The 10,206-nt window shown below is 45.3% G+C and overlaps 1 protein-coding gene across 1 annotated transcript; it reads left to right on the plus strand.

The window, feature by feature from the left end:
- Nucleotides 1–6,705: 6,705 nt before the first annotated feature.
- On the plus strand, nucleotides 6,706–9,990 carry LOC124687025 (subtilisin-like protease SBT3.9). Its single transcript, XM_047220882.1, has 10 exons — nucleotides 6,706–6,788; nucleotides 6,893–6,984; nucleotides 7,068–7,165; nucleotides 7,278–7,439; nucleotides 7,540–8,153; nucleotides 8,426–8,493; nucleotides 8,582–8,848; nucleotides 8,945–9,059; nucleotides 9,193–9,364; nucleotides 9,452–9,990. Exons 1-10 carry the CDS (start codon nucleotides 6,714–6,716, stop codon nucleotides 9,988–9,990), a joined length of 2,202 nt encoding a protein of 733 aa, XP_047076838.1. The 5' UTR covers nucleotides 6,706–6,713.
- Nucleotides 9,991–10,206: the final 216 nt, after the last annotated feature.

The raw sequence follows: 10,206 nt of genomic DNA on the forward strand, positions 1-10,206 counted from the left end.
ACGTAACAGTTATTACTCAGGAGTTTCGCAATTTCCTGACAGACTTCAAATGTCTCTTTACGTGTCTTGATAACTTCGCGTTATCTTTAGAATTATTCACTTTGATAATTACATTTTGAATTTCACAATTTAAAAGGATTTTCGGAACATGTTTTTCAACCACATGCAAGTCCATCAAGAGCTCACGCAACCATTATGATTCAACTGTGGTTGTGTCTAAAGTAGTTAGTTCTGCTTCCATAGTTGACCTCATCAATATGGTTTGTTTGCAATATCTCCATGACATTGCACCACCTCCAAAGTTAAATACATACCCACTTGTGGCGTAGAGATCAGCTACATCAGAGATCCAATCGAATCACTATATCCTTCAAGCACAGCTGGGTGCACGAAATAGTGAATCCCATAACTCATTGTAGCACATAGGTAGCGCATGACCCTATCAAGTGCATGCCAATGATCAGTACTCGGGTTTGACATGAACCTACTCAAATTGCTAACTTCAAAAGAGATGTCGGTTCTAATCGCACTCGCTATGTACATGAGTGAGCCAATGAGAATATCTCAAGTGATCTATGGCAATCCTTCGGTTCTTGCGTAGTGTCACACTGGGATCATAAGGTGTTGGAGATGACTTGCTATCAATATAGCCGAACCGGCTCAAAATCTTCTCAATATAATGAGATTGCGTTAGAGTAATCCCACTCTCATTCTTAATTAGCTTGATGTTCAGAATCACACCAGCTTCTCATGGATCTTTCATATCAAAACTCTTTGACAAGAAAGACTTGACCTCGTGTATTACTTTCATGTTTGTACCAAAGATCAGAATATCTTCGACATATAAACATAGTATAACACATTTGCCCCCACCATGGCGATAGTAAACGCACTTGTCAGCCTCATTAACAACAAAGCCTACATAAGTTAAAGTTCTGTCAAACTTCGCATGCCATTACTTAGGTGCTTGTTTCAGGCCATATAAAGATTTCAGCAACTTGCACACCTTTCTTTCTTCACCTTTTACTACAAAACCATTAGGCTGATCCATATAGATTTACTCTTCCAACTCTACATTAAGAAAAGCTGTATTTACGTCCATTTGATGAACGATAAGACCATATATAGGACGCAGCCATGGACAGTAGTAGCCAAATGGTGGTAAGTCTCGTGACAGGTGAATAGGTGTCGAAGTAATCTTCGCCTTCTCTCTTTGTGTAGCCTTTTGCTACAAGCCGTGCCTTGTACTTCTCAATAGTACCATTTGGCATTAGCTTATTCTTGAACATCCATTTGCAGCCCACAGACTTGCATCCATGAGGTCGTTCTGATAGTTCCCAAGTTTCATTAGAATGAATCAAGTCCATCTCATTATGGACAGCTTCTTTCCAGTCATCTGCATCTGAAGATGCATATGCCTCTGCAATGGACGTGGGAGTATCATCCACAAGGTACACAATGAAATCATCACCAAAGGATTTTTCAATCCCCCGTCTCTTGTGCCGTATAGGAGCATCATTGTCATCCTTCTCAGTAACATTCTCATGTGATTGCTCAAAATACTCATTAGATGTACTAGATTCAGGAATTATCTCAGTAGAAATTCTAGTAATTCTATGCATATCTTTCATAGGAAACATATTCTCAAAAAATGTTACATCACGAGATTCCATAATAGTATCAACATGCATATCAGGTACCTCAGATTGAACTACTAAAAATCTATATCCTACACTCTGCGGAGCATAACCTAGAAAGATACAATCCACTGTCTTTGGTCCGAGTTTGGACTTCTTAGTAATTGGAATATTCACTTTCGCTAAACATCCCTGTGTGCGCAAATACGGAAGTGATGGTTTTCTCCCAACTCACTCCTCGTAAGGGTTTTATCTTTATTCTTGTTAGGAACTCTATTCAGGACATGACATGAAGTCAACAAAGCCCCCCCACCATGCCTTTGATAAACCAGCAGTGGCTAACATGGAATTCACCAAGTCAGTCAACTTGTGGTTTTTCCTCTCTGCAACCCCGTTTGATTGGGGCAAATAGGGAGGCGTCCTCTCATGAATAATACCAAGTTCCTCATAGAATTCATCTAAGATTTTAGGAAAATATTCACCACCACGATCCGACCTAAGATGCTTGATCTTTCTCTCTAGTTGATTTTCAACTTAGGCCTTATAAATTTTAAAGTAGTCTAAACCTTCATCTTTAGTTTCTTAACAAATAAACATAGCAAAATCTAGTCGCATCATCATTCAATATCATGAAATATCTCTTTCCACCTTTTGTCAACACACCATTCATCTCACATAGATCATAATGTATGAGTTCTAGAGGTTCCAAATTTCTCTCCTCGGCCGCCTTCTGAGGCTTCCGAGGTTGCTTTGATTGCACACATCTATGGAAATTAGAACCTTTGGCAATGGTGAATTAGGAATTAAACTCAATCTGGATAGCCGAGACATTAAACCAAAATTAATGTGACATAAACGAGAATGCCAAACACTGGTATCATCACTAACATCTCCACAAATATGGTTCACATAATTATTACTGAAATCAGAAAGCGAAAAGCGGAACAAGCCTCCGCACTCATAGCCTTTACCAATAAATTGTCCAAACTTGGAAACAACTACTGTATTCGACTCTTAAACAACCTTAAACCCATCTCTGCATAGAAGGGAGCCGCTAACTAGATTCTTGTTCATAGTAGGGACATGCTGCACGTTCCTTAGCTGCACGATCTTCCCCGAAGTGAACTTCGGATCTACCGTGCCAACAATACAAACAGAAGCATGTGACCCATTCCCCATCAAGACGGAAGAATCCTGGGCGACCCATCAGCATTGCTAGCGGTCACCGTGTTGACTTGCCTCGCATTTTTCTTGCGTCCTGCCCTCTCTGAACAGTCCTTAGAAAAGTGGCCAGCCTCTCCACAGGTAAAGCAGCTCAGATCTTATTTGTTTATCATCTTCTTCTTCTTCTTCTTCTTGAAGGTTGTAGTCTTCATAGGCTTATTGAAGGATGACTTGTTATTCCCTTTGTTTTTGCTGTAGGGTTTCTTGTGCACCATGTTGGCGTTAGACTGACCCTCTCCTTTCTCAGTAGTATCCTTAGCCCAAGCTTTCTCCTCAACATCAAGAGAAGCTATCAGATTTTCAACTGATATCTACTGTCTCTTGTGTTTGAGAGTTGTGGCAAAGTTCCTCCATGGAGGGGGCAACTTAGTGATAATGCATCCAACCACAAACTTGTCAGGTAAGACACACTTAAGGAGTTCAAACTCTTTCGCAATGTACTATATCTCATGAGCTTGTTCGACTACAGAACGGTTGTTCACCATCCTGATGTCATGGAAGCTCTCCATGATGTACAATTCACTGCCTGCATCGGTTGCACCAAATTTAGCATTCAGTGCATCCCAGAGCTCTTTACCGTCTGTTATGTGCATATACACATCACACAGACGATCAGCAAGAATACTCAGTACGCATCCGACAAAGAAAGTATTGTTTTCCTTGAATTTTTTCTGATCTTGGTCAGATATAGTTCCTTCAGGAAGGCCATTACTGACTTCGAACACTTTCAGATGAGTGAGTGTGGCCTTAATCTGCCACCTCTTAAAGTGCACACCGGTAAACTTATCCAGCCTCAGTGCATCAGCAAAACCAGCCATTGTTAACTCAGAAAATTGCCTACTATTATGTTTTTTTATTGTTGGATAATTAGGCACAATTTCCATGATTAATTCCAGATTATTAAGCATGATGACAACAACTACTAATATGTGAAGCTCGAACATACTAGATGCATTAATCAACATGAATAGTAGTAGGGCAAACGGTACAACATCCATCGCTAAACAGATCGAGATATGTCGCACGTACCGATCTGGTGAAGGTGGCGGGGGCGGTGTAGCAGATCATGTCGCAGCAGTAACGTTGTTGATGACAATGTTGTTGACAACGGGTCGAAGCAGACGGCGTTGAAGACGACGGTAGGTAGCACCGCCCGACTTAGACGGAAGGCAACCCGCGAAGAAGAGCTTGAGCAGTCGCGCAGAGCGCTTCCTAAAAACTTAATTTGCCTTCTCCCGTACATGATTGCAAAGGCGAGCGGTTCCGGAGACCTGCTCTCCCGTTTGCCGGTGCATGCCGGCGGGCGGGATGGAGTAGGCTACGATGGCGGTGCAAGCAGAGAGAGGTGAAAACCCTAACTCGTGTATTAGATGTGTTTCTGCGGTAGCCGGGTAAGAGATTATATAGGCTCAGAAAACCCTAGAAAACGTGGGCCACGCCCACGTCGCACGCACGTTTCGAGTCGGTTACAGATAGCCCACAGTTTGGGAGCGACCCGAACCGACTAACTGCAACGCATCCGTCTAGGACTCTATTCGTTTTCCTGAACTGCAAAAAGAAAGGAAAGTCTCGGCTCATCCACTCACCACGATCGCGGCGCGACGCGTGGAGACGAGCGAGGAGGAGGAGGAGGAGGAGGAGGAGCGCGTGTGTACTACTCCTCTTCTCACTCACTTACTAGGGGTGGAACAACCCACCTTATAAGGTGGTTTAACTTCCTCCCAACTTTTTATGTGAGACTAAACTTCCCACCACTTGCCACTCCCTAGTGAGCTGCCACCAATTTGGGCTCAAACTCACTTGGGCTGCCACAATGTGAACTTTGAGATTTATAAGGAAATCTAAAATCTAATGTGGGCCACTAAAAGTGGACCCAATATTTCAACAGTGTGCCCCTATTGGCACGCGCTACCGATACTTTCTAGATCCGAGTATAACCAGGCCCCATCTAATAGTCGCGTCCCATTCTATCCGCTCCGCTGCCAGAACGCGCACAAGAGTCGCGTGTGCGTTTTCAGCTCACGACTACTAATACCAGGCCGTGTACGTTTAAACTGGTGCACTGTCGGTGGGCGTCCCGAATAGCCGTTTGCCCTAGGAAAAAGTTCAAAACAAACCTTGAATTTATAGGCAAAAGCTAAATGAAACCTTGAACTTGCAATCCCTGAAATTGTCGCTCTGAACTCATCAATCCCTGTCTATTTTAGACCTTGAACCTGTTTGGCACATGGGGATGCTACAATCCCGGCCGGGATATTCTGAGCCATATGTCATATCCATCTCTTTCCCCAAATCTTTCTCACAGCAACCCACCCGATCCCAACCCTCCCACCGTTTATTCCGCAGTCGCGTATGTCGCTGGCGCGGCTGGCCGCGTCGCTCGTCGGCGAGCATGAGGCGACCGGATTTTGAGGAGCCATGCTGGGGCGCGCAGGACACGCGGGCTTATGCAGCCGTACGTGCTCTGCGTGCTCCTCTCACTGGTTCCTGCAGATGTTGGGGTTGAGCTGGACGGGTCGTGCAGTGACCGAGCGGGGCGGGTCGTGGAAGCCGGGTAGGGACGACGGACATGGTAACCGAGAAAGGGAACGGGACGGTGCACACATCGGCAGTGACAACCCGTCCAGAGCAACATCGGTCGTGCATCCCGTCCGAGCAGCAGAGGCGTTCCGCCACCATCCCCGTGGGTGCTCCTCCAGGCCGTGCCCTCCGTCCATTTGACTGCCGCATTGGTGGTGTGGAAGACCTGCTGCTGGCGCGGGGCGTGCCCCATGAGAACCAGATGTGTGATAGAGAAATCGATTGGGAAGGAGAGATTAGAGGTAGATGATACATATGACAAGTGGGCCCAACTTGTCGATGAAAGTAGCGAATTATTCTGTTTTAGACTTTTTATTTTCTGCTGTCAAAAAACGTTACAAGGTTTAAAATAGACAGGGATTGATAAATTCGGAGTGCCAATTTCAGGGATTGCAAGTTCAGGGTTTGATTTAGCTTTTGCCTATGAATTTAAGGTTTGTTTTGGACTTTTTCCTTTGCCCTACTAGTGTATTGAGGTTTCGTCGCTTGTGCGATTTTTTGACCCACTCAAAAACAGAGCGGTATGTTGTTTTCAGGCCCGGTTTTTTCTTGTGTGTTAAGCTCTATTCTCGTATGCAAAATGCAGTACGCCCTTCCCTTTTCCAGAGGTCTCGTCATCTCGTGTGACAAAGGATGCGGCACATCGCCTCCTGCGGGCAACTGAATTTTCTACCTTCTGTATGTATGTATCACGGTGATGCTTGTGAGATTATCCTGAAACAGTTTGCCATGATGCAATAGAATAATGAAGTGCCGGAGGCCAACAAACGCCGTAGAATGTTTCTGTGACTGCAAATTCCACTGTACTTTTGAAATTCAGGCCGCGTCTGCCAATATTGCTACGTATTACCTACCGACGCTTAATTAGAGAGTCTGTCTATGTCTACGGAGGATGTATGCGCCATCCAAGCAGCGTCCGTTTTATGCATGCTGATGTACATCCGGAGCTTGGTCTAGAAAGCGTCAAATCGATCAGGTCATTACATCAGAGAACATAATATTTATTATCCGGTTTGGTACTTCGTTGTTTAATCGTGGCGGCGGACCAGATCAAAGCAAACGGTTTCTTTCTTGAAAAGACACGATGCTTCCCCAGTTCCTCTAATAACATTGATCTAGTCGCTATTATTCTCCTGTGTCACCTAAAAACACGCAAACACGTTCCTTTGAACTGCTCTTGCACCCGTTGGTCATATTCCTTGTTGCTATATATACATACCATACAAACACACCACGGAACACAAGAACATAACATTCTTCTCGAAATCAGACATGGATTTGAGAACAGGATTCTGTTGTGCCCTGCTACTAGTGACGATGTTGCCTTTTTCAGCTAATGCGTCGAGGGTAAGATGCCCCCTCTTTGTTCAGAAGGCTTAACTTTGTATAATTTCTTCCACTCGGCCTGCCCTGATACTGTTTCTTAACGACTTTGTGCATCAAAATCTCAGCTCTACATAGTGTATATGGGTGATAAGAAACATGATGATCCATCGGTGGTCACCGCGTCACACCATGACACACTAACCTCGGTTCTTGGGAGGTACTAGCCTGTCATAATTCATGTCACATACTGTTACCATGAACCAAAACTGATCGCTAACATGTTTGTATTACCCGTAACAGCAAAGAGGAAGCCTTGAAGTCGATAGTCTACAGTTACAAGCACGGATTTTCTGGGTTCGCGGCAATGCTAACTGAATCTCAAGCTGAGACACTAGCAAGTAAGTAGTTGGTGATCCTGAGATGGCATCTTTATATTCCTTTTTTTTTACTTATAGCATCTTTATATTGTACATGCATGATAGACGTGTCTAATCAACCATTCCAATGTAGTGTTTCCTGAAGTTGTCTCCGTGAAGCGTAACACTTTCCACGAACTGCACACAACTCGGAGCTGGGATTTCCTCGGCGTTGACTACAAACCACCACAGCAGTCGGGCCTCCTCCAGAAAGCCAAGTATGGTGAAGATGTAATCATCGGTGTCGTGGATACAGGTTTGCAATCCCATATCAACTTCAAATCCAAAACCTGAGAAGACCTGGAGATTGAGCACCATTTGACCCCATGCATATGCATATGATTCTGTTACAACAGGCATATGGCCTGAATCACGAAGCTTTAACGACAACGGGTATGGGCCCGTGCCGGCACGGTGGAAAGGAAAATGCCAGACCGGCGAGCTGTTCAACGCCACAAGCTGCAACAGAAAGATCATCGGCGCGCGGTCGTACGACCGTGGCATTAGTGCTGAGTCGCTCAAGAGCGACTATAACTCGCCTAGGGACATCAACGGCCACGGCACACACGTCGCATCGACGATCGCTGGCGTGGAGGTGCGAGGCGTGAGCTACGGGGGCCTGGCCACCGGCGTGGCGCGTGGTGGGGCTCCGCATGCGCGGCTTGGTATCTACAAGGCATGCTGGGAGGGCGAGGGCTGCCCTGACGCGGCAGTCCTTGCAGCCATCGACGATGCCATACACGACGGCGTGGACGTGTTGTCGCTCTCGCTGGGAGGAGCCGGTCACGAGTACTCCGGGACGTTGCACGCCGTGCAGAGAGGGATCTCAGTCGTGTTTGCCGGTGGAAACGATGGCCCCGTGCCGCAGACGGTGACGAATGCCGTTCCTTGGGTCACCACGGTGGCTGCTAGCACTATTGACCGGTCTTTCCCAACCCTGATATCTCTGGGGAACAAAGAAAAGCTGGTGGTAAGTACACGCAATCTTTCCTCTATTGATTATTGTTACTTAATAATGTTTGCGACTGGTAGTTCCAGGGAAGATCAACTTGACACGGCTATCATGCACTCTAGCGTGTACTGATTATTGATTATATAGTTTTGACAAGTTAACTTGACTTGGCTGTGATCGTTGAAACTAGCAACAAATTTATTTAGCTTGAAATCGTCCATAAAGCTTTACTTCATTCTTTTAATTACTCCTTATAGTATTCCTTATTGTGTGGTTGATTTCAAACGCAGGGTCAATCTCGTCACTACAATGCATCTGTGATCAGCAGCGACTTTAAGGACCTTGTTGATGCGGGGAGGTAAGACAGTCACTTGACACGCATTTGTTTTGTAGTTAATTAATCTTCACGTCTCAGTCATTCTGAACAATTTATAACTTTTGTGCAGGTGCGACGCCAAGTCAGTGGCGTCGAGCAACGTCACCGGCAAAATCGTCCTGTGCTATGGACCAGCGGATGCCAAGTCCTGGCCGCCCACGGTAGCGCTTCCATATGCCATCAACCAGACCGTCACGGCTGGCGCCAAGGGCCTCATCTTCGCACAGTACACTACCAACCTCCTCGAATACACGGCTAGTTGCGAAGGCATTATGCCCTGCGTACTTGTCGATTTTGAGATCGCAGAAAGAATTAGATCGTATTTTGACACAGCAAGGTGAGAGCTTAAATGCCGTGCTGTCTGAACAAGTTTTTCTTTTCTTTCTGCAACTCCAAGTATATTCATCGATTTCTTCATGTGACATCCTAGGAGTCCCGTGGTGAAGGTCTCGCCTACGGTAACAGTTGTTGGAAACGGGGTGCTGTCGCCGAGGGTCGCCTCATTCTCGTCGAGAGGGCCAAGCCCTCTCTTCCCCGGTATACTCAAGGTATATATTAGCACCTTCATTCAGGATATATAGTACAAAATATTATAAATAAAATAAACGTAATATCCGCAAACAATTTTACTAGCGACATTGTTATCTTGCCTCTAAAACTTGTATCTATATATTTGGACAGCCTGACATAGCAGCACCCGGAGTTAGCATCTTGGCAGCCAGCGGAGACTCCTATGTGTTCAATTCCGGGACATCCATGGCATGCCCGCATGTCTCGGCGGTCACTGCTTTGATCAAGTCGGTTCACCCTGACTGGTCTCCTGCCATGATCAAATCCTCTATTGTCACCACAGGTACGTAGCGAGAGCATACTGAAATTCTAACACATAAATCAACATAATTTATGACTAACACGGATCGTTCCTTCGGATCCATTGCAGCATCGGTGACCGATCGTTTTGGTATGCCGATACAAGCAGATTCTGTCCCAAGGAAACTAGCAGACCCATTTGACTTTGGCGGCGGCCACTTGAACCCGGACAGGGCTGCTGACCCTGGTTTAGTATATGACGTGGATGCAAAGGAGTACAATAATTTCTTTAACTGCACCGTCGGATTGTTAGATGGTTGCGAGTCCTACCAACTAAATCTTAATCTCCCTTCAATCGCCGTGCTGAACCTCAAGAATCAGGTCATTGTATGGCGCACTATCACGAACGTCGGGCCTGTGGAATCAACTTACCAAGCGGTTGTTGAAGCTCCAGCAGGAGTAGCCATGTCCGTGGAGCCATCCGTGATAACTTTCACTGCAGGTGGTAGTAAAAGTGTGACGTTTAAAGTAACGTTTACGGCGAAGCAAAGGGTGCAAGGTGGGTACACATTTGGTGGTTTGGCATGGAAGGATCAAAGTGCTTACTCAGTGAGAATTCCTATTGCTGTGCGAACTGTGATACAAGACTTTGTGGCGGATACATCTTAAGTTCATTTGTTCTCTTCCTCCATTTGTATATTTCTCTTAGATAAAAGTTGGGGAAAGGCTGGATATGTATTTGTTTATTTTTTTTCCTTTACACGAAATGTTTTACATGAATATAATGTATAAGTATATTTTTCTCAAGCGATTGTTTCTTTCACTCTAGTCTATTGGTGTCCAATCTTTACTATTATATGTGAGTTGGTACGTCGTAAAAAATGT

This window comes from Lolium rigidum, chromosome 2, assembly GCF_022539505.1.
Source record: "Lolium rigidum isolate FL_2022 chromosome 2, APGP_CSIRO_Lrig_0.1, whole genome shotgun sequence".
Classification (NCBI taxonomy): Eukaryota; Viridiplantae; Streptophyta; class Magnoliopsida; order Poales; family Poaceae; genus Lolium; species Lolium rigidum.

Coding starts and splice junctions, on each gene's coding strand:
- LOC124687025 (XM_047220882.1), top strand. CDS start 6,714: ATGGATTTGAGAACAGGATTCTGTTGTGCCCTGCTACTAGTGACGATG. Junction 6,789..6,892: donor TTTCAGCTAATGCGTCGAGG/GTAAGATGCCCC, acceptor TCAAAATCTCAG/CTCTACATAGTGTATATGGG. Junction 6,985..7,067: donor CTAACCTCGGTTCTTGGGAG/GTACTAGCCTGT, acceptor TACCCGTAACAG/CAAAGAGGAAGCCTTGAAGT.